Source organism: Notolepis coatsorum (genome assembly GCF_963971535.1).
Source record: "Notolepis coatsorum genome assembly, chromosome: 4".
In the NCBI taxonomy this organism is placed as follows: Eukaryota; Metazoa; Chordata; class Actinopteri; order Aulopiformes; family Paralepididae; genus Notolepis; species Notolepis coatsorum.
Window position 1 is genome coordinate 46,971,078 of NC_140168.1, and position 25,456 is coordinate 46,996,533.

Here is a 25,456-nt window from a genome sequence, read left to right on the forward strand (position 1 = left end):
CTTCGCTGACAGCGCTCTCATATTTTGCGAATGCATAAACTATATCTTAAATTATGGCTATGTGTCTAATATGGCTGTCGCTTATCAATGACTTCGCGACAGCCATATTAGACACATCGCCATAATTTAAGATATAGTTTATGCATTCGCAAATATGAGAGCTCTGTCATTGAAGTGGGTGGTGGCAGCATTACTAACAGTAGCGATTTTTATTGTTTTGTCATGACCAAACATAATCCCAACATAGATAGGAGGTGTACTGTATGTCAAATGTCGGTCATGTGGTGGAAGAGTTTAGTACAGTCACACAACAGAACACCAGTGTTTCTAGTAGATATGTTTATTAATATAAATAAACACCTCTGTCTGAACTGGTTCGAGCAGCGCGTTGGTTCGAGCAGCGCGTTGGTTCGACCAGCGTCTCTCAGCGGAAAAGGGCGTGTGCTAGGGCGGTCACGTGGCCGTGTGGCCAATCAGAGAAACGCTGAACGAAAAGCTGAACACAAGTTGGCTGCCTTTAATATTCACGCGTCCCGCGTACAATGGAAGTATGGATATATTCGTAACGAATAATAAAAAAAATATACTGTTAACTGGAATATGTTGGTTGTTTACACAATGTTGGATTATGTAATTGGTTTTGTTAGATGGCATGCTTTGAAACACCGCACCTCCCAGCTGCTTCTAGACACAGAGGCAACTTCACATGGAGGCAACTTCTTCTTTTCTTTTTTTTGGACCTACTTTTTCTGCTGATGGTTTTGTGAATAAATCTCCATTATGCTTCAATTACTGTGTGTTGGCAATAAGGTTGGATGAATTTGGCAATTGTATAAAAGACATTACACCTCAGCTGCGCCTCGGGCCTAACAACCACCCCTAGGCATGCTCTAATTCTTATAACACACTCCTGCGCGTGATGTAATGCTTAATTAAACATTATCGGATTTGGACATTTCTAGGTAAGACTTCAGGCTATGGCCCCAGCAGTGTTTTCAGCTAATAACTATAGAGTAGAGAGATATCCAGGCATCTCTTTGCAAAATAAAATAAAATAAAAATAAACTTTCATTTCAGTGTGTTCAAACCTCTGTAACTCTATGGCAATAGCACTCATACTTTCAGTATGCAATAGATTTTATGCTAAATTTGCAGGACTGTTAAGAGGTTAAATATATATACACACACACACATATATATGTATATATACATATACGCATATCATATATATATATAACATTATATGTAGACAGCAAACAACTAAGGACATGTTTTAAATGTATGAAATGATCGTGTCAAAATGTTTCAAAGTCAACAAGGTATTTGTATTAATGTGATGTTGTACTGAATGATTATCATGTCATGAGTTAAAACAGTTATGATACACTTTCTTCAACACACACACACACACACACACACACACACACACACACACACACACACACACACACACACACACACACACACACACACACACACACACACACACACACACACACACACACACACACACACACACACACACACACACACACACACACACACACACACACACACACACACACACACACACACACACCTGGAAGATGTTTATCATGTCCTCGCAGTTCCTCTGTTGGGCCACGTCACAGAGACGAGCGGTGATGTCGATGCGTCGACAGATGTCCATGTCCACCTTCATCGCCTTCTCCTGGATCTTACTGTCCAACTCCGACAGGTTCTGATGGAGAGAGAGATTAAGAAGAACTTCAAGGTATTTGACATACATCTCGATCTGATTCTAATATTGTGAAGCTGTTCAAACACCACGCATCAGCATTGAGAGCATTAGCAAAGAGCAAACTATATATTGTTAACAGAACTCAGCTATAGGGCGACAATAATGTGGTCAAGAGGCATGGTTTCTATCTTGAGCCTGAACTGGCGTGACTTGTCTTTATTCACATGGTAAGCAGCAGTAACACAAGTCTTCTCTCTCTGAGAGACGTTGGGGGAGAGAACGAAATGGGTGTATACCTTTGCTTTTATAGTTGCCATAAGGTAGAGTACCTGGGTGGCTCCGCCTAGAGCGCCCTCCAGTGGAAACAGATATATATGCAACTAGGCAATCACAGGTGGAGACAATTATATATGCAGGTAAACAGTTACTAGTGTAAACAGCCATATGTACAGTTAGACAGTTACTAACAATCCTACACAGAGCCTCTGATCTCAACATATCTGTTTATGTATAAGGAATTTCACAAGCTATAAAACATTTAATGGGATATACCACGGCTGCATAGGGCAAAATAAATAAATATTTGAAAGATTTCCATGTGTACCATGGACTCAAATGCATTTTTTTGTATTGACTAGTTATTGAGCCAAACATTATCATTTCTCAAAATTGTCTTATCAAAGTCACATTTCCACCTGAGGTGCCCTAGATGCCAAGCACCTCATAGATGAGCAATGTCACACAGTCACTCATTCTGCCCCTAGTGGCAGCTCACAGGCATGGCAGCCGTGTTCAAATCTGCGCTGATGCTTCACATCTACTGTATGTCACTGTGTGTCCTTGTCTAGCGTGTGTACACACTATTACATCTAATTCTCCACTTGCACAATCTGAATGTAGCCATTTCCGGCTGACTTCCGGTTGCCAATAGCACTTCCTGTCCCATCCAAATACATTGGTTTTAGCTACTTTTCTCCCCTTATTTAAACAACTTTGTCGTCACAGAGAGGCAATGAAACGTTTGTATTATTATAGTATAGAATGTATTTAATAAGCAAACGTTTGTCAGCAGGGTTTTTGGGCTGTATTTCATGTAAAAACGTTTACTGTTAGTTTCCTTGCTCAGCCAGCATTAGCTAACCGAAGCTAGTGGTTAAACAGGCCGGATTAGCTTTGAGCTAACTATCTTTCCCGACCCATGTATTCATTCCATTCTAAACATAACGTTAGTTTACAAAACATGACCCGTCTATATAACGTTGAGGAACAAATTATATAGACGGGTAATGTTTTGAACAACTAACGTTACGTTTAGAATGGAATGCATCGGCAAAGATCCGTTAGCTCAAAGCTATTCCGGCCAGTTTATCAACTTCCTGTCATTTAGAAATATGATTTTATAGTGAAAATCATTACCAAAACGTCCGGAAAAACCTAACAGGAGCATTATAGACGGTCATACAAATGTACAAATGCTATAAGGTGGCAAGAAATGCACTATAAACAATACTTTATGCATCGGCAAAGATCCTTAGCTCAAAGCTATTAAGGCTAATGCTGGCTAACAAGAGGCTAGCGCAAGAAACGACGCCGCAAAGTATTGTTTATAGTGCATTTCTTGCCACCTTATAGCATTTGTACATTTGTATGACCGTCTATAATGCTCCCGTTAGGTTTTTCCGGACGTTTTGGTAATGATTTTCACTATAAAATCATATTTCTACATGACAGGAAGTTGATAAACTGGCCGGAATAGCTTTGAGCTAACTATCTTTCCCGACCCATGTATTAATTCCATTCTAAACGTAACGTTAGTTGTTCAAAACATTACCTGTCTATATAATTTGTTCCTCAACGTTATATAGACAGGTCATGTTTTGTAAACTAACGTTATGTTTAGAATGGAATGAATACATGGGTCGGGAAAGATAGTTAGCTCAAAGCTATTCCGGCCAGTTTATCAACTTCCTGTCATTTAGAAATATGATTTTATAGTGAAAATCATTACCAAAACGTCCGGAAAAACCTAACGGGAGCATTATAGACGGTCATACAAATGTACAAATGCTATAAGGTGGCAAGAAATGCACTATAAACAATACTTTGCGGCGTCGTTTCTTGCGCTAGCCTCTTGTTAGCCAGCATTAGCCTTAATAGCTTTGAGCTAAGGATCTTTGCCGATGCATAAAGTATTGTTTATAGTGCATTTCTTGCCACCTTATAGCATTTGTACATTTGTATGACCGTCTATAATGCTCCCGTTAGGTTTTTCCGGACGTTTTGGTAATGATTTTCACTATAAAATCATATTTCTAAATGACAGGAAGTTGATAAACTGGCCGGAATAGCTTTGAGCTAACGGATCTTTGCCGATGTATTCCATTCTAAACGTAACGTTAGTTGTTCAAAACATTACCCGTCTATATAATTTGTTCCTCAACGTTATATAGACGGGTCATGTTTTGTAAACTAACGTTATGTTTAGAATGGAATGAATACATGGGTCGGGAAAGATAGTTAGCTCAAAGCTAATCCGGCCTGTTTAACCACTAGCTTCGGTTAGCTAATGCTGGCTGAGCAAGGAAACTAACAGTAAACGTTTTTACATGAAATACAGCCCAAAAACCCTGCTGACAAACGTTTGCTTATTAAATACATTCTATACTATAATAATACAAACGTTTCATTGCCTCTCTGTGACGACAAAGTTGTTTAAATAAGGGGAGAAAAGTAGCTAAAACCAATGTATTTGGATGGGACAGGAAGTGCTATTGGCAACCGGAAGTCAGCCGGAAATGGCTACATTCAGATTGTGCAAGTGGAGAATACTGAGTGTTACAAAGGATCAGATTAAACCGAATATATATATTTATTGATTGATATATATTGCATAGTATTTGTATATCGTTTGATATCCCTTGTATATTCCTTGTACATATACACGGAATATCCCTTTAGCCCAGACCATAATATTTCATTCTCCTATTGGACAGCGGTCCACAGGCGCCAGAGCCATGCCTCCGGAGTCAGGTTCAAAGTCACCGTCAAGACATGTCTGTGCATGCCCGGCCTTGCCCAGGGATACGAGACAGAAATGAGCTGGTACTAGTTTGTTCACCTAAACGTATAAATACGGCGCAGGTGAATACAGAAGCACTTAGTCAGAAGTCGTAGAGTTACCCAATAAGTTGAAGCCTCACCCACGATACAACGTGCGGTGAAGTATGGCCTGTTTGGCCCCAAAATAGAGCTCGGTCTGCGTGCGAATTAATAACTGAATTGTCAGAGTTTGGCGCTATACCGTCGAGTGCGACATATTTCTATTAAGTCAGTAATAGTCTATTTGTGTATAGTGTATCGTGCGGCTAAAGTTCTACAGTGACCAGCATCACCAACGCTTCCTCGTATCAGCTAGAGTGCTTATCCAGGCTGGGCTGCTTTCATGGCGCTTTCACCCGAGGAGACCTAGACGAGAACCGTGTGGACATGTACACTGGATTAATCTACCCGACGACTACATAGCCCTTTGCGGCTGGATTATATTTGTTTTGGTCCTGTGATTTATGGAGCGGAGAATCGCCGACGCCTACACGTGTGGGATTTACCCTGAGGAGCCACGTCGAGTCTGCGCCTCAGAGAGCCTGAGGCCGGCTAGCTTTCTTCACTGTGGAGCTACAGTCTACGGAGAACAGCTGTATTCGTCTGTGGATCAAGAGACTATTGCACCGTCTCCTGTACTTGGAGTCTCCTTAGTCATCGTTGACCAGACTCTCTACTACCGACAGATCCTCTACCCCTGCTGGCTTACAACCGGGGGGACCCTTCCAGTATCTCCCGCTATATATTACTAGTGTACCATAGATATAATTCCCTAAGATTCAGGTTGTATAATTACCTCCTGCGTAACCAGAGAATGGACATTCATTCTTGATTTGCCTACGCACATTCCTTTGCCTTATAAGCGCATCCAAAGTATAATAAGAGAAGTATATTATGTACCTTTTGCTGCAATAAATACTTAATTATCACTTTGTGTGGAACCGGTTCATTGTGGGAAGTGTTCATTATATTTATATATCATGTACTGTATGGCCAGTAATTAAAGTACATAAAGCGGTAGTGGTTTAATGATACTATACTTATCAATACAGTCAGGGAATTGTACCCCTCAGTTACACTGAGGATGCACTGACATCGGTGATAGTTACCATTATGTGTGTGCTTCCTTCCTCACAGCTGTGAATTATGCCAAGTAAGGGTTACTGGAATGACGTCAGTATGAGAAGAGAGCAGACACACTCACGTTGCTCATGAGGCCTTTGAAGAGGACCAGCTCTGCCTTCAGCTGCTTCACTCTGAGGGCCAGCTCGTCCTGACACACCTCACTCTCCTGGAGGTCCTACACATATGCAAATACACACACACGCACACATGGACACATATTGAGAATACACATGAAGAGATGCATGTATTGTACACACAGACACACGGGCACACACACACACACACACACACACACACACACACACACACACACACACACACACACACACACACACACACACACACACACACACACACACACTTTAGACACACTAAGACATTTCTTTATGCTTGGCAGACTGGTTTAGAATAGTGTGCCTGCAGACACAGTATAGTACAGGCATCTGGGCCAAATGCTTTACTATCAGCAGGTTTAAAGGTGAACTTGCATTCCGGTGCGTGATCTTTGTTTTGGATGAATTTCAGGTATTTTCTTTTTTAATTTAGGTTAATTTGTATGTGGTTGAGTCTACATGGTCCTCATTTCAAACAATCTTACAAATAGCACCTTTGAAAGGAGGAGGCAGGATGTCCTAGAGAGGCTGAAGGGTGGCTAGTATTACATCTACGGTACGGTGTCCCAACATCTCTCCCTAAGTGCCCTTGAGCAAGGCACTGAACCCCATAACTGCTCCAGGGGCGCTGCACTGCAGGCGACCCTGCGCTCTAACCCCTCTGAAGAAAAGCTTAATGTGTGGGGGACTGTGTGTGTGTGTAACTAGGAGGGATATGAGGACTGTGTGTGTGTGTGTGTGTGTGTGTGTGTGTGTGTGTGTGTGTGTGTGTGTGTGTGTGTGTGTGTGTGTGTGTGTGTGTGTGTGTGTGTGTAAAGTTAGGAGGGATATGAGGACTGTGTGTATGTGTAACTAGGAGGGATATGAGGACTGTGTGTGTGTAACTAGGAGGGATATGAGGACTGTGTATGTGTAACTAGGAGGGATGTGACTGAGGACTGTGTGTGTGTGTAACTAGGAGGGATGTGAGCACAGTGTGTATGTGTAACTAGGAGGGATGTGAGGACTGTGTGTATGTGTAACTAGGAGGGATGTGAGGACTCAGACTGTGTGTATGTGTAACTAGTAGGGGTGGGACGATACATCGATCCAGATCGATACATCGATGTAATTATCAACAATCGAATCGGATCGATGCGATGTAATAAGATCGATTCATATCGATACTCTTATTTTGAAAATCCTGTGGCGAGTCTCATATCCGCCCAAGAACAACAGCAGTAGCTCCGTGTGTGTAGATGTTACAGCATAGCATTCTCCCTTTCTGTGTGTGTGTGTGTGCGCGAGTCTTTGGAAAGACCAGATGAGGTCAGAGGAGTTTGATGTTTAAATGTTATTTAAACATAAACAATATAATACATAATAAATGTAGGCCTATACATGATCATGCAACATCAACAAATTGTTGTAGGAACGGTTTGGGAGAGGGAGGTTGTGAGTTTTGAGTTCCAAAAAATGTAGCTTAAAGTTTAAAGCTCAATATATCAAAACGTGGCACTTTACAGTGAACAGGAGGTCTATTTGTATTAAAAACAATAGATTGATTTTCCTTTAAATGTCTGGAAGAGCTCAAAAATACAAATGTCAAATGATATTTTCATTACCTTTTTTTTGTTGATCTAAATGTTACTGATTGTGTTAAATGGGCATATGATATCATCTCATATCGATCGCAGGCACCTGAATCTAATCGTATCGTATTGTATCGTGAGAGACTTTGTGATATCGGCAAATATCGTATCGTTGTCCAAAGAATCGATATCATATCGTATCATGATGAAACTGGTGATTCCCACCCCTAGTAACTAGGAGGGATGTGAGGACTGTGTGTATGTGTAACTAGGAGGGATGTGAGGACTCAGACTGTGTGTATGTGTAACTAGGAGGGTTGTTGATTAAATCAGCTAATCGATTAGTCGACAAATATTACATTATAGGGTTTGTATCAGCACTGCCAGTAGGTTAGCTGTAGAGTCAGTATACTAACTGTAGTGTCAGTATGCTAACTGTAGTGTCAGTAGGCTAACTGTAGTGTCAGTATGCTAACTGTAGTGTCAGTATGCTAACTGTAGTGTCAGTATGCTAACTGTAGTGTCAGTAGGCTAACTGTAGTGTCAGTAGGCTAACTGTAGTGTCAGTATGCTAACTGTAGTGTCAGTAGGCTAACTGTATGCTAACTGTAGTGTCAGTATGCTAACTGTAGTGTCAGTATGCTAACTGTAGTGTCAGTAGGCTAACTGTAGTGTCAGTATGCTAACTGTAGTGTCAGTAGGCTAACTGTAGTGTCAGTATGCTAACTGTAGTGTCAGTAGGCTAACTGTAGTGTCACAGTATGCTAACTTTAGTGTCAGTAGACTATACTGTCAGTAGGATAACTAGTTTAAAGTTTAGTTTAGAGCTTACCTCTTCCAATTCAGCCACTTTGTCCTGTAGGTCCATTCTAGCAGTGTACTCTTCCTCCCATCTAGAGAAATGCACGCACGCACGCACACACACACACACGCACACACACACACACACACGTTAACACCTTTGTTATGATAATATATGAGCTGTCTTAAAGGGGAACTATGCCCTACTTCAGAATTTATTAGCAACTCTCTCCCAAATACTTTATGACAAGTTTAATACTCCTCTGGCTTTTGGAGCTCAGGTTCACAAATATTGATTGAACTGTCTTAGGCCATTGAAATAAAAAATCGTAATTTGAGTGGTGTTCCCCCCTTTTTTTTAAATCTACTTTTTCTCCTCCTATTTTTCTGTATTTTTCTCCCATCCCAATTTAGTCGTTTATGCCAATTCACCCCCTCCCCTTCCTGGTCGTTGCACGCATTTCCCCCCTACTTGCTGGTCTAGGGAGCCCTGAAGTCTATCAGATGCTTCCTCCGATACATAGGAGACAGCCAGCAGCCTCTTTTCACCTGACAGCGCGGACTCTCATTGGTGAAGTGTAACGCGTGAGAGGATCACACTACCTTCACCAGTTCCTGCCCTTGCTGTGCAGGCGCCCTGACCGACCTGTAGGAGTCGCTTTTTACAACGACCAGGATACCACCCACCGGCTTCCCACCCGCTGACACTGCCAATTGTGTCAGTATGACGACCGACCAAGCCGGAGGTACCGCTGACAGCCGGATTCGATACCAGTGTCTCTGCGGTGGTAGACAGACGCTTAGTCCGCTGCGCTACCCGGCCGCCTCAGGGCTCTACAGTGCGACCAAATTGCTCGCATATGCCCCTAAAAATATGTGTGCGAACCGTAAAAATCAATTACGCACACGCTGTGCGAGTACAGATTACAGCCTCTCTCGTCTTTTTTTTCCTCCGCCGCGAGAATCGTTAAAAAACTACAAGTCCCACATTGCACTCAAGCCAACGGTCCAATCACAGTAGAGTGACGTGACTGGTTTCATGAGAAAGAAAGCAAATGACCAATCGGAAGCTCTCATTTGGCTTGAGGGCTTGTTTACTTCCTGAAACGCCACCATTGCGATATGCGAGTTTCCCAAGACATGTAACTTCTAGTCTTACCAATAGCAATATATTTTAGAACACCTAGATTTAGCGATAGCAATAGTAATATAACGTTAATGCAACAAAACGAATGCCTTGCTTTGTTAATCATAACGTTGATGCAGTAGCGTATGCCGTTGTGTTGACTGTAACGGACATGATAACAACATAACACTGTGTACACATTCAAATTGCGATAACATCTAACATTTTCAAATCGATGCAGTTGAATTTTCCCCTTAGGATCGATGCATTGTTACACCCCTACACCAAAGTAACTGCCGGCCCACTGTGTATGTGTGTACAGCTAGGGTGACCATATTTTGATTTCCAAAAAAGAGGACATGCCCCCTCAGCCTCGAGATACTTAATGATACTCAGGCATGCGTTGCTCATGGGACGACTGGTTGCACTATGTTTTAATGACGCCGCGCGCGCGCTCCCGCGCATGCACATAGATGTTCCCTCGCATAGCACAGACTAAAGACAGTGCCTAATTGCCTCTACGAATGGAATGTAACACATTTCATTCACAAGTTTTGTGTGAATGTATCTGAGAACGTATTTGAACACACCTGACAACCGGCCATATTGTTATGCAAAGTAGTACTTAGCGAGTTGGCGCATCAGTCGGGTGCAGCGCATTCCTGTGTGCACTCGTGTGCACATCCGTGCATGTGCGTGCTTCTGCTCACAGACTGTTTGCACGGTGTGCAACCCCGTCCCATGAGCAACGCATGCCGATACTCAACGTTTACTCAAAGATGCATTATTGTTTTAATATATTTAAAGTATGCCTCCTCTCTATGGATATACAATTATTATTTATATTATTTTACTGTATATAACACAACACTATCTCTCTATAACCAAAGACAGACCAAACCAAAGTTAACAATCAGCATGCTTGATGATTATGCCTAGAATTATCTGACAAATCTCAATGGCACAATAATTACTTAAAAATCAACCTGTAACAAAATAATAGCTCTCTTTTCAAGTCTTACTGGACAAAAATAAATAACAAAATATATGAAATAATAGAAAATAGAAAATCCTGTTAACAAATATCTTTTTCAGACAAATCGTTTTTTTTGCCATGTTTCAATGAGATATTATGCAATGGTTTCTGCTGTCTCATTTGGTGTATTTAACCTCGATTCATTTTGTTTGCATGCCACCCATCTTCCAGTCAAAGTACTATTATGATTGGGAATATTGTCACTGCTCCGTGGTTACTCCTGTCTGTAGAAACACCACAGTACTGGATTTGATTTGAGTGCTTCATGTGCGACATCAATCGAGTCGAGTGGGGCGCTATAACACATTGGCTTCGGATTTAGTGCGCGCACTAGTGAACTTCGCCTCCCATTTGTTCCGACGGGTCGGTACATTTGGAATTTCTTCTGCAGTTCATCTGTAAAAGTACATTATTTGGCATTGTGAATGTGAGCTGCGCTCCACTCTGTCCCCTCTTCCTCTGTTTGTGTGTGTGTAGTTGTAGAGCCGCCCACAAAGCTTCTCAGGGATTACGTCACACACGCAACAGATTACCGTAGTATTCTGTGCTTGCGCCAGTCAATTTAAGTATATGCAAACGGTCCGTGAAAGCCGGACATTTTCATGCATTTATAAACCCCCCCCGGACGGCCCGGACGCGTGAATATTAAAGGCAACCAACTTGTGTTCAGCTTTTCGTTCAGCGTTTCTCTGATTGGCCACACGGCCAATCAATCAATCCACTAGCACACGCCCTTCGCGGCAAGAGAGACTCGAGAGACGCGGCGAGGCTCCCCCAGGTACGCATGAGGCTCCCCCAGGTACTCTTGAGAGGAGCGCCCTTGTTGGTTAATGCCACTGGTGTTCTGTTGTGTGACTGTACTAAACTCTTCCACCATGCCCACATGACCGACATTTGACATACAGTACACCTCCTATCTATGTTGGGATTATGTTTGGTCATGACAAAACAATAAAAATCGCTACTGTTAGTGCCACCACCCACTTCAATGACAGAGCTCTCATATTTGCGAATGCATAAACTATATCTTAAATTATGGCGATGTGTCTAATATGGCTGTCGCGAAGTCATTGATAAGCGACAGCCATATTAGACACATAGCCATAATTTAAGATATAGTTTATGCATTCGCAAAATATGAGCATAACTGTATGGGCTTTGTTTATACACGAGTGAATCTGGTAGTACAATGGTGCTGCTGCTGCTGGAGCTGAAGTGATGTACAGTGACGCGAAACATAATAATGTTACGCTTTCTAGTTCAGCGCATTTCATAACTGTATGGGCTTTGTTTTTATACACTAGTGAATCTGGTAGTACAACGGTGCTGCTGCTGCTGCTGCTGGAGCTGAAGTGATGTACAGTGACGCGAAACATAATAATGTTACGCTTTCTAGTTCAGCGCATTTCATAACTGTATGGGCTTTGTTTATACACTAGTGAATCTGGTAGTACAACGGTGCTGCTGCTGCTGCTGCTGGAGCTGAAGTGATGTACAGTGACGCGAAACATAATAACGTTACGCTTTCTAGTTCAGCGCATTTCATAACTGTATGGGCTTTGTTTATACACTAGTGAATCTGGTAGTACAACGGTGCTGCTGCTGCTGCTTCTGGAGCTGAAGTGATGTACAGTGACGCAAAACATAATAATGTTACGCTTTCTAGTTCAGCGCATTTCATAACTGTATGGGCTTTGTTTATACACTAGTGAATCTGGTAGTACAACGGTGCTGCTGCTGCTGGAGCTGAAGTGATGTACAGTGACGCGAAACATAATAACGTTACGCTTTCTAGTTCAGCGTATTTCATAACTGTATGGGCTTTGTTTATACACAAGTGAATCTGGTGTACAGTGACGCGAAACATAATAACGTTACGCTTTCTAGTTCAGCGCATTTCATAGCGCTCCACTGCTACCGCAGCTGAACACAAGTTGGTTGACACAAGTTGGTTGCCCGCGCTGCCGCTCGCTTGCGCTCCTTGGATTTCATTTGGGACGTGGGACGACTGTGCTTGCCTGCGCGTGGGGGCGGGGGGGCGCGGCCAATCAGAGAAAAGCCAAACACAAGTTGGTTGCCTTTAATATTCACGCGGCCCGGACAGGGCGTGAAAAGAGGACATGTCCGGCCAAAAGAGGACATTTGGTCACCCTAGTACAGCTAACTTGGCTAGCGTTATGAACAGCAGAGGTGGGCAATAGGGTCCAGCTGCAGCGCCGGACGGCCGGAGTGCAAGCGGTGTGACGTAATTGGCAGACTCGACTGTCAATCAATGGTCTACCTGACACGCAAACTCATAAACAATGTTTCTGTACTGGAGGACGTGTACAGTATTTCAATAGGCAACCCTGAAAGGATTATTTCTCTAGAAGAGCAACACAGCCAAAACATAGGCATTCTATGCATAAAAGGGGCAAAAGCTAAAGTTAAGTGACTGTTACTTTTGTAGCAGTAGTTTGATTGATAGTTTATTTGATAGGGACAGCACATGTTAATGAACATCAAGTACAAAATACAAAATGTAAACATGCAGGGTTGTAGCAAGAGCTAATTTACACACATGCACGCACAGTACAAATATACATTTATTTTTGAAAAGGTTAGCGTAGAGCCCTGCGCCTAGTGGTGTTCCCCTTTAATCTCCGATATGGGCTGCTAGCAGGAGTGAGCAATACTGTATATCTCTGTAGCAGAGACACACTCGTCCCCTGCTTGGAAACTCCCATTCAAAGTTAAACCACTGATTTTTGTATACCTGGTAAACAACCCCTTAATTTTTTTTTTTTTTTTTTTTTTTTTTTTTTTTTTACTTTTCTTAGCCTGTTGAGATGTTAAAAGAAATTAGACATTAAATTAGACATACCCTCTAAGTAACTGGATGGTCCTGTGTACTGTATCTATGCTCACTGGCAAAGTAATGCTCATTTCCATTACAACATTATTATAGTGTTGGACTTCAGGAAAAATAAAACAGGCATGCACAGCCCCATCCACATCAATGGAGAGGAGGTTGAGCGGGTCTGTAGTTTCAAATTCCTGGGAGTCCACATCTCTGAGGACCTGTCCTGGACCACCAACACCTCGACCCTGGTCAAGAAGGCCCACAAGTGCCTCTTTTTCCTGAGGAAGTTGGCCAAACTCCACCTACCCCCTCCCGTGCTAGCGAACTTTTATCGCTGTACGATTGAGAGCATCCTCACCACCTGCATCTCAGTCTGCAACTGCACCGTTAAAGACCGGAAATCACTGCAGAGGGTAGTGAAAATAGCCCAACGCATCACCAAGACCCCACCCCCCCCCCATCTCATCAACCTAAGGGAAGCGGTGCTCACGGAACATCATCAAAGGCGCCTCTCACCCCAACCATGGACTGTTCACCCGCCTGCGGAGTACTCACTCTGGGGCACGCTACCGCAGCCTCCCAGGCAGAACCAACAGGACCACGAATAGTTTCTTCCCCTCAGCTGTCAGACTTCTGAATCAAAACTCTACGTAGCCCACTGCACCTCACTGTATACCATATAGCCATAGCTTATGTAGACTTTATTTGAACGATTATTATTTCTTTTTTTTATTATAACCATTGCACTTTACTGTACAGTTTTATTTATATGTGTCTTATATTGCAACTGACTGTTGATTGTCACATCCTGGTTGGACATACACAATCTTGTACTGTGTAATGACAATAGAGTGAATCTAAATCTAAAATCTACATTTATTAAAGGTTCTATGGCAGCCATCTAAGAGCAATCGTTCAAATGTGTCGATCAGGGTTGAGAAATGGCCTATCCAACAGCTCAGAGAACAAATATCCCCTTCAGCAGTGCACCCTGTACGAGAAGCACCATCTGTTGACATCCCTGTTATAGTCATGCGGATCATGACTCTAATTAAGAGGCCTTGCATTCTCGTTCTTCCAATATGGCTGCCTGTAACCATTGGTAACCACTTTCAAAATAAAATGCCTCATCTACATGTACATTCGGCTCAAACAAGGGACTAAACACGTTTCGCAATTATGCCACATCAATGTGGAACGCCCTACCCACAGCCGTAAGAAAATGTGAATCCCTACCCACTTTCAAAACCGCTCTCAAAGAGCACCTACGGGAGGCTGCAATTCGAAACTGGCCCCCGTAAATGTCCAACCCCCCCCCCCCCCCCCCCCCCCTCCTAATGTACAGTTTCCTCCCCCTCGTATGTATATATTTTCTGTTAGGATCTCTGTTTAACAGTACTGTATATTTGCATATCTTGTAAGTCACAAATGTAACAGTACTGTATATCTGTATGTCATGTATGTCATAAATGTCATGATATATATCTGTATATCTGTATGTTGTGTATGTCATAAATGTCATTATGAATTGAAAATGGGGGACCCTGATGTAAATGTAGCCCATGCTATTTTCTTGTCTAGCTGAAACATTCATTATGGACTGTGAATTGGGTGACGCTCCTTGGAAGAGTGTAATTTGTTGACGCTCCCTGGAAGAGTGTAATTTGTTGACGCTCCCCTGAGATTTACGTGGTACAGCCCTGCTTGTGAGCAGCGTGTGGAAAACTGTTCCTGGCTGCAAGCATTTGATAAGCAATCAACGGAGAGACAGAATATTGGGGCAGTTGGAGAATATTAGAAAAGTGACAGAAAACGGTATACTTGAACAGAAAACTACTTGGACAGAAGATGAAATATAGAGGATAAAGAGAGGATTCCGTGCTGGAACTGGACAAGGAAGAGAGAAGAAAAGACTAGCTGACTTGAAGACCGAATTGGAGGAGAAACCATTGCCAATTGAAAGACTGATAAACAAATGGAAGAATCCTGATTGGTTTTTGTTACCCCCTTCAGTGAACACGGATCTGCATCAACTGAAGTGGTCTTCTTCATTGACCTTCTCCACTCACCATCACCCAACGGTCAGCTGGTGAACTTTAACTTGGCCCCTGGTGGTAGGAACAGAATATCCGTTCCCTTTTTGTTTAATTGAGTGCACTCAAAACAGACTTTATTGGGTACCTTTTTTATTTAATTTATTATTTTCTATAAATGTGGACCATTGCATGGAAGCTATGATGTTGTAATATGTACTGAACCTGGTGAACTCCTTTAAGTTATATAAAAGGTAAAACGTAGATCACGGTGCCTGTGTATTTTTTCTTAGAGCCAGTCTCCTTGAACCTATAGTTGATAGTTGTACCACTGCAGAAAGAACTGATAGTGTTGAATTACAGTAGGTTACATAAACAAGACAAAAGTCTTTTTCTGGTCTGCATCCCCTTAACAATTGTGTGTATTGAGCCATACTGTATTGTACCCATTCTGCAATCTGTTTTCAATCAATCAATCAATCTATGTGCAGTGGTAGAGTAGGTGCAATGCTGGAAAAGCAGAATATTACTGTTCTACTGTGACTTATTTACACAATCCAGTAAGAAGACACCAATGTGGTATGTTTCTGTTGATACATTTCTCATATATCAACACATATACCAACTGTTGTCTCTTCCATAGCCATGTACAAAACAATGGTTGCTAATTGCTATGTTACAGGCATCCATGTTGGAAGACAAGAGAACTAACCAAACATTCCGTGCAAGGCCTCTATATCATCCTGCTCCCACTGCCTTATATCCACATATATTGAAAGGTTATAAGGTGCACTGCCTTATATCTCAGTATACAGTGTATACTATAAACTATATAAAGAGAAGACTACATTTGAAACGTTGGACCCAAATACACATGGAGCTGGTGTTAATGTACTCTTACAGAGTCAAATACATGGAGCTGGTGTTAAATGTACTCACTCAGTCACTACAAATTCAAGCTTGCACTCTGACTTAACACCACCAAAACAGTGATAGTGGGCTAACTATAGTGTCAGTAGCCTAATGCTAACTGTAGAGATGGTGCGGTATAAAGGGAGTGACCATTTTAGAGGTCCCACACCACTGCATTTCTCTTGCATTAATAGTGCAGAGTTTTCCAAATCATTCCTTGTGGGTGGGGTACAGTATGCAGTGCGGAAAGACCTCCACTCCATAGACCCCGTGGCTTTGCCTCCCGGCCTCGCTCGGCTTGTGGTTACGTAAACACAGGCCATGCACTATGCATGGCAAGACAGAGACCGTGTGAGTGTGAAAAAGAGAGAGGGGGCTTTCTCATTAGGAACGGGTGCTCCGCTCCGTCCTCGCTCCATCTTTGAGTGTGAACTCCCCCCCTCCCTCTCCCCCCTCTGGTTTGTGTACACACTGCAGTCTTGGTTCGCTCCGGGTTTTGTTTACGGTTTGCTTTTTGAGCGTGTAAGCTGCCGTAGGCGATGATGTCACACTCGAACGGCAACACATGGAACAGTTGAACATACGGAGATGGAAACTGGATGCCCGATATATAAAGAAACGAATAACCAATAAATATGAAGTTATCTTTGAACCTCTGTTGTCAAGCCTTGTCAATATAACCCACCCCCTTTTCTCACGAATGGAACTAGTGTCGTGGAGTTGAGCGTTTTCCAGGGTTAGCGGCTAACGCTAGTTAGCTTAGCCTAGTTATTGGATAACTAGTTAGCAGCTAACGTTAGTTATATATATTAACGTTATATTGCATGGCATTGAAGGCTGGTCTGTGTCTAATGAAATTACAATTGCATGTCATTGAAGGTCCGCGCTGGTCTGGGTCTATAATGAAATGAGAGGAAAGCTCTGCGCTAAAGCAAGTCTCATCTCAGCCGCGACGTGACAACATACTCGATGTTATATAAAAATAATCTTGCGGTCTACTTGAAAATCAGCCTGCATTCTACCGGTCGATCACGGCCGACTGGTTGGGCACCACTGGTCTATAGAAATAAATGCATTCGAACAAGAAACCAATGTATAGCAATAGCAAAGAAAATTGCCAGGCCTAATGCGAGCCAGGGAAGTCTTGGGCTTGTAACGTGGCTTCATCTCGAAGTTTTCATCCACTGAGCCGTGAGGCTCAACATGCTTGTTTGGTTGAGGTCTGAACTCCCCAAATTGTCCATAAATATAGTTTTTGTGGGTATTGTCCAGTTGTTTCTGTATGTTTTTATCTGCCCAAAATGCAAGCAAGCATGAAAGCATTACCGTAAGCTTGCACACCACGCCCCGTCGTCGGGGACGCTGGTTCGCACCCGAGACCACCTATTCCAGCGGTCCAGGTTTGGAGCGAATCAGCACACCCTATTTTGGTGCGATCGCGCTCTGATTCGACCCCGAATGGCTAGTCTGAAAGCCCCCAGAGAGAGAGGTGTGAGAAGACATGAATATTTATGTGTGAACTGTGAAGACTGTGGTTATAGAAGAGAGGGACAGACAGAGAGAGACACACACAGACAGAGTGGTAGCCTACAGACAGACAGGTAGCCGAGAGAGAGAGAGAGAGAGAGAGAGAGAGAGAGAGAGAGAGAGAGAGAGAGAGAGAGAGAGAGAGAGAGAGAGAGAGAGAGAGAGAGAGAGAGAGAGAGAGAGAGAGAGAGAGATAGCCTACAGACAGAGAGAGAGTGGTAGCCTACAGACAGAGAGCGACATCTCGGAATCAAAGAGAGAGTCAGAGGCAGGGAGGGCAGAGAGTCAGAGGCAGGGAGGGCAGAGAGTCAGAGGCAGGGAGGGCAGAGGCAGAGAGTCAGAGGCAGGGAGGACAGAGAGACAAAGGCAGGGAGGGCAGAGGCAGAGAGTCAGAGGCAGGGAGGGCAGAGGCAGGGAGGGCAGAGAGACAGAGGCAGGGAGGGCAGAGAGTCAGAGGCAGGGAGGGCAGAGGCAGAGAGTCAGAGGCAGGGAGGGCAGAGGCAGGGAGGGCAGAGAGACAGAGGCAGGGAGGGCAGAGGCAGAGAGTCAGAGGGAGGGAGGGCAGAGAGACAGAGGCAGGGAGGGCAGAGAGACAGAGGCAGGGAGGGCAGAGAGACAGAGGGAGGGAGGGCAGAGAGTCAGAGGGAGGGAGGGCAGAGAGACAGAGGCAGGGAGGGCAGAGAGTCAGAGGGAGGGAGGGCAGAGAGACAGAGGCAGGGAGGGCAGAGGCAGAGAGTCAGAGGCAGGGAGGGCAGAGAGACAGTCAGAGGCAGGGAGGGCAGAGGCAGAGAGTCAGAGGCAGGGAGGGCAGAGTCAGGGTGCCCAGTCCTGCTCGTCAGTCTCATCATGTGAACTTGCAGCGCTTATTGTAAACTTACAGGGTGGGCACACATACTGCAGGTGGTTGTGGAAGTAACTTTACACTGCAGCTCAACCAAACCTGGCTCAATTATCTTTGATTTGATTGAAGTTTATTTCAAATATGCAACATAACAAACAAACATCAAGTACATAATATAGCCTTAAGCCGTTCAAATAATAAATGTATAAAAAAAATTACAAATTTAAATAACAAACAAACAAAAAAGTCAAAAAAAAGTGGGAAGAAGCATACACTTATTTAATCCCACCCTATTTTACTCATCAGAACATACTATATTTTATTTACTAATTCATACATTACTAGACTTATATTGAAAATGAACTTAGTTTAACAATAATTTTTTTTAACAATACCTTATTAATATTTGTCAAACTGTATGTTACCCTGTAAAGTTCCTCTAGCCATTTTTTATACATATATACAACTATATACCTACATATGCACATATATACATTTATATATATACATACACATACATACTGCCAGTTATCAAACCCCTTCTTCATCTCTGTACCTCTGTAAAACCATTTGACTGTATTTTATTTTAAACTGTTTTATGTTTTGACATTGCTTTAACTCCACAATCAGACCATTCCGTAATTTTACTCCGCATATTGAAATACAAAGACTCTTCATGGTCGTTTGAAAACTGTATCTTTTGAAATAAAATGTTCCGGCAGGATTTTCTCTAAATCCATTATTGTTGTCAAATGAACGTCAAATGCATTCAAGATTGTGAGGTTCGCCTATTCCCTGGACCTTTAATTCCTGTTCCCTGGACCTTTTATTCCCTGTCTCCTCACCTCACCACCCCCCACCCTCGCGTTGTCGTTACTGTGAGGTTCGCCTCTTCCCTGGACCTTTAATTCCTGTTCCCTGGACCTTTAATTCCCTATCTCCTCACCTCTCTAGCCCCCACCCTCGCGTTCGTTTACTCTCGTCTGCTCTTCAGCAGCCAACACCCTTGGACTATCTTTCATTATGTGTTTGATTGGTCCGTGCCGAACACACACTTCTAGTCAAGTATCAATTACCTTCACGCACCTGATGTGTGTTCTAATTAGCGCCCCAGTGGGCTTTAAATACCTGGATCTCCCCCCCAGTCCTGGTCGGGTCGTTCTCTATCTGTAAGCTCCTACGGGAGATTCCCTATCTGTCTGTATGCTGTTTCATCTCCGGCGTGAGACGAGGTGCAAGCCTTCGCCACCTGTCGCCGTTTGCCTGGAGTGGGACACAGTACTGCGCTCTCTAATTCTCTACGGGAGGTATTCCAGTGTTCCACTCCAGACCCCGCGCCAGACGCGCTCCTACAGCTGATGCGCTCCTACAGCAGACGCGCACCACTCCAGACTCCGCGCTGATGCGCTCCTACAGCAGACGCGCACCACTCCAGACTCCGCGCTGATGCGCTCCTACAGCAGACGCGCACCACTCCAGACTCCGCGCTGATGCGCTCCTACAGCAGACGCGCACCACTCCAGACTCCGCGCTGATGCGCTCCTACAGCAGACGCGCACCACTCCAGACTCCGCGCTGATGCGCTCCTACAGCAGACGCGCACCACTCCAGACTCCGCGCTGATGCGCTCCTACAGCAGACGCGCACCACTCCAGACTCCGCGCTGATGCGCTCCTACAGCAGACGCGCACCACTCCAGACTCCGCGCTGGCGCTCCTACAGCAGACGCGCACCACTCCAGACTCCGCGCTGGCGCTCCTACAGCAGACGCGCACCACTCCAGACTCCGCGCTGATGCGCTCCTACAGCAGACGCGCTCCACTCCAGACGCGCATCGCTCTCTAATTCTCTACGGGAGGATATGTCTCTCCGAGCCGGCGCGCTCTCCGAACCGGCGCGTTCTCCAAGCCGACGCGCACCACTTCAGACGTTTAGCCGGCGCGCTACCACTCCAGACGCGCATCGCTCTCTAATTCTCTACGGGAGGATGTGTCTCTCCGAGCCGGCGCGTTCTCCGAACCGGCGCGTTCTCCAAGCCGACGCGCACAACTTCAGACGTTTAGCCGGCGCGCTACCACTCCAGACGCGCATCGCTCTCTAATTCTCTACGGGAGGATGCGTCTCTCCGAGCCGGCGCGCTCTCCGAACCGGCGCGTTCTCCAAGCCGACGCGCCCCACTCCAGACGTCTAGCCTGCGCGCTCCTACTCCATCCCTGTAAGCAGCTCTGGCCCTCACCCTGTCCAAGGCCTTAACCCTGTTTTCTCTGTCCCTGTCTCCAGCCCGCCTCCCCGGGCCTCTGTCCCTGTTCCCCTCTCCAGTGCCCCTGTTCCTGCCCGGTTCCTGCCCGGTCCTTTGCCCTGTTCCGTTAGCCTTAGCCCCTTAGCCTGCTCGCCTCTTAAAGGCACAGTGCCAATTTTCCCTAATTCTTGTTTCCAGTATTTTGTGTTCTCCCTTAGCCTTCCCCTTAGCCTGCTCGCCTCTTAAAGGCACATTGCCCTTTTTACTTGTTCCAGTATTTTTGTGTTCTCCCTTAAAGGGACAGTGCCGCTTTTCTGTTGTATTCAATAAATGCCCAGTTCTTGGCTTACTCTCATACCTGTCTTGTGTTGTGCGATTGGGGTCGGTTACAAACCATAACAGTACGACCCGCCCAGTCGACGACCCCAGCCAGTACAGACAGTGTATGTTGAGTTTGCCTTTTTTTTTGTTCCCTCTAGTTCCCCTGTTAGCTCCCCTGTTAGCCTTTGTTAGCTCCCCTGTTAGCTTCCCTGTTAGTCTCCCCTGTTGGCTTCCTTGTTAGCTCCCCTGTTAGCTCCCCTGTTAGCCTGTTAGTCTTCCCTGTTAGCTCCCCTGTTAGCCTGTTAGCTCCCCTGTTAGCTTCCCTGTTTAGTTTCCCCTGTTAGTTCCCCTGTTGACTCCCCTGTTAGCTTCCCTGTTAGCTCCCCTGTTAGCCTGTTAGTCTCCCCTGTTAGCTTCCCTGTTAGCTCCCCTGTTAGCCTGTTAGTCTCCCCTGTTAGCTTCCCTGTTAGCTCCCCTGTTAGCCTGTTAGCTCCCCTGTTAGCTTCCCTGTTAGCCTCGTTAGCTCCCCTGCAGCTTGCCAGGCCTCTACTACCAGCATGGCCCCGGTCTGCTAGCTTAGCCCCGGCTGCTAGCACAGCCTCTATGTTAATGCAGCCCTTGCAGCTAGCATAGGCCCTGTAGCTAGCCATGCCCAGGCAGCTAACCCGGTCCCTCTGCTTGGCCTCCACTTTTTGTGTAGCCTTCCCACTGCTAGGACTGCCCCTTCAGCTAGCAAGGTCAGTTTCCCCACTGCTAGGACTGCCCCTTCAGCTAGCAAGGTCAGTTTTCTCCCACTGCTAGGACTGCCCCTTCAGCTAGCAAGGTCAGTTTCCCCACTGCTAGGACTGCCCCTTCAGCTAGCAAGGTCAGTTTTCTCCCACTGCTAGGACTGCCCCTTCAGCTAGCAAGGTCAGTTTTCTCCCACTGCTAGGACTGCCCCTTCAGCTAGCAAGGTCAGTTTTCTCCCACTGCTAGGACTGCCCCTTCAGCTAGCAAGGTCAGTTTTCTCCCACTGCTAGGACTGCCCCTTCAGCTAGCAAGGTCAGTTTTCTCCCACTGCTAGGACTGCCCCTTCAGCTAGCAAGGTCAGTTTCCCCGCTGCTAGGACTGCCCCTTCAGCTAGCAAGGTCAGTTTCCCCACTGCTAGGACTGCCCCTTCAGCTAGCAAGGTCAGTTTTCTCCCACTGCTAGGACTGCCCCTTCAGCTAGCAAGGTCAGTTTCCCCACTGCTAGGACTGCCCCTTCAGCTAGCAAGGTCAGTTTTCTCCCACTGCTAGGACTGCCCCTTCAGCTAGCAAGGTCAGTTTTCTCCCACTGCTAGGACTGCCCCTTCAGCTAGCAAGGTCAGTTTCCCCACTGCTAGGACTGCCCCTTCAGCTAGCAAGGTCAGTTTTCTCCCACTGCTAGGACTGCCCCTTCAGCTAGCAAGGTCAGTTTTCTCCCACTGCTAGGACTGCCCCTTCAGCTAGCAAGGTCAGTTTCCCCACAGCTAGGACTGTCCTTCCAGCTAGCTTGTTCTCTCATGCTGGTCCAGCCCTGTCTGCTAGCCTAGCTCCGGCAGCTAGCGCAGCCTCTATGTTAATGTAGCTTTACAGCTAGCATAGGCCCTGTAGCTATCAGTGTCCTCTAGTTACCCCTCAGCTCCTTTAGTTACCCCTCAGCTCCTCTAGTTACCCCTCAGCTCCTCTAGTTACCCCTCAGCTCCTCTAGTTACCCCTCAGCTCCTCTAGTTACCCCTCAGCTACCATAGTTACCCCTCAGCTCCTCTAGTTACCCCTCAGCTCCTCTAGTTACCCCTCAGCTACTGGAGTGGAGCAGACGCGCTCCACTCCAGACGCGCATCGCTCTCTAATTCTCTACGGGAGGATGTGTCTCTCCGAGCCGGCGCGCTCTCCGAACCGGCGCGTTCTCCAAGCCGACGCGCACCACTTCAGACGTTTAGCCGGCGCGCTACCACTCCAGACGCGCATCGCTCTCTAATTCTCTATGGGAGGATGTGTCTCTCCGAGCCGGCGCGCTCTCCGAACCGGCGCGTTCTCCAAGCCGACTCGCACCACTTCAGACGTTTAGCCGGCGCGCTACCACTCCAGACGCGCATCGCTCTCTAATTCTCTACGGGAGGATGCGTCTCTCCGAGCCGGCGCGCTCTCCGAACCGGCACGTTCTCCAAGCCGACGCGCCCCACTCCAGACGTCTAGCCTGCGCGCTCCTACTCCATCCCTGTAAGCAGCTCTGGCCCTCACCCTGTCCAAGGCCTTAACCCTGTTTTCTCTGTCCCTGTCTCCAGCCCGCCTCCCCGGGCCTCTGTCCCTGTTCCCCTCTCCAGTGCCCCTGTTCCTGCCCGGTCCTTTGCCCTGGCCCTGTTCCGTTAGCCTTAGCCCCTTAGCCTGCTCGCCTCTTAAAAGGCACATTGCCCTTTTTACTTGTTCCAGTATTTTTGTGTTCTCCCTTAAAGGGACAGTGCCGCTTTTCTGTTGTATTCAATAAATGCCCAGTTCTTGGCTTACTCTCATACCCGTCTTGTGTTGTGCGATTGGGGTCGGTTACAAACCATAACAAAGATAAGATAAGATAAAATAAGATATGCCTTTATTGGTCCCCTTGGGGAAATTAGAATGTCATAGCAGCATGGGGGAGGGGGTGTACAAGAATGGGCAGGGTAATATTAGAAAGACATATATATAGGCAATACAATAAAGATATGATAAAATGATGATAAAAATAAACAGTGTAAACAATATAATTAACTGAATATAAAAATAAGAGAAAAGTAAACAGTGTAAACAAAGGTTCAGATGAGGGTCTGTATGTATCGGTTATATTATACGTTACAATAAATAAAGGCAATAAAGAATTTATTTTTATTTGAATCTGAATATATACTATGAGTAAGAGTAAAAGTAAACAGTATCCACAAGGTGCAGTATACACATGGTACCCTAACAGTAACAGGGCATGATATACGTCATACATTGTATTGGTGGTTAAGAGACACACAATTTCAAGAAGAATTCACCAGACCAGTTCAACATCAACCAGAGGGGACTTCCTGCAACATGCAGCAAGCAACGTGGCCCTGAGGACTTTCAAATTGTGTTAGAAGGTCATCACAACTGATCTAACAACAACATGTTGAGCAGAACATCTTATACCTTTAACCCTTTCACTACCACTATAGAATGTTAACCCTTTCACTACCACACTACAGTACAGAGTAGACTAAGAGTACAGTGTGGTAGTGAAAGGTTTAACCTTCTGTAGTGTGGTAGTGAAAGCGTTAACCCTTGTAGTGTGCGGTAGTGAAATGTTTACCTTCAGTATTGTGGTAGTGAAAGGTTTACTGTATTGTGGTAATGAAAGGGTTAACATTCTGTAGTGTGGTAGTGAAATAATTAACCCTTTGGAGTGTGGTAGTGAAAGGTTTAACCTTCTGTAGTGTGGTATTCTCCTAGATCTATCTGCAGCCTTCGACACAGTCAACCACCAGATCCTCCTCGCGGCCCTCGCAGGAATGGGAGTGGCTGGCTCTGCGCTGACATGGTTGTCATCATACCTCAATGACCGCTCCTACCAAGTGTCATGGAGAGGGACCCTGTCGGCCACCCGCCCCCTGCGGACGGGTGTCCCCCAGGGCTCGGTTTTAGGACCCCTTCTCTTCTCCCTCTACACTAAATCACTGGGTAACATTATCACGTCTCATGGCTTCTCCTACCACTGTTATGCCGACGATACTCAACTCTTCCTCTCCTTCCCTCCCTCAGATATCCACGTCTCTGAGCGGATCTCGGCCTGTCTGTCCGACATCTCCGCCTGGATGACGACCAACCACCTCAAACTGAACCTAAGCAAAACAGAATTGCTCCACCTGCCGGCCAAATCCTCCCTCCCCCCTGACCGACCTTTCCATCACAGTCGAGAATGCAGCTGTGACCGCGTCCCCGACCGCCAAGAACCTTGGTGTTGTCCTCGACGACCAGTTGAACTTCTCTGCTCACATCGCAGCGACAACCAGAACCTGCCGATTCCTCCTGAGCAACGTCAGAAGGATACGCCCCTTCCTGACAAAAGAAGCCACCCAACTCCTCGTCCAATCAACAGTCATCTCCCGCCTCGACTACTGCAACGCACTGCTCGCTGGCCTCCCGGCCAC

General features: G+C 45.5%; 1 protein-coding gene across 1 annotated transcript in view; it reads right to left on the minus strand.

Annotated features, from left to right (window-relative positions):
- The window catches only part of iffo1a (intermediate filament family orphan 1a), a gene marked incomplete at both ends in the record, with an annotated part of 68,363 nt that overhangs the window by 31,997 nt on the left and 10,910 nt on the right, over positions 1-25,456 (minus strand). Inside the window, 3 exons of the mRNA XM_084311930.1 lie at positions 1,580-1,720; positions 6,024-6,119; positions 8,461-8,521. Coding sequence (XP_084168056.1) covers positions 1,580-1,720; positions 6,024-6,119; positions 8,461-8,521 — 298 coding nt within the window. The remainder of the gene's footprint in view (positions 1-1,579; positions 1,721-6,023; positions 6,120-8,460; positions 8,522-25,456) is intronic.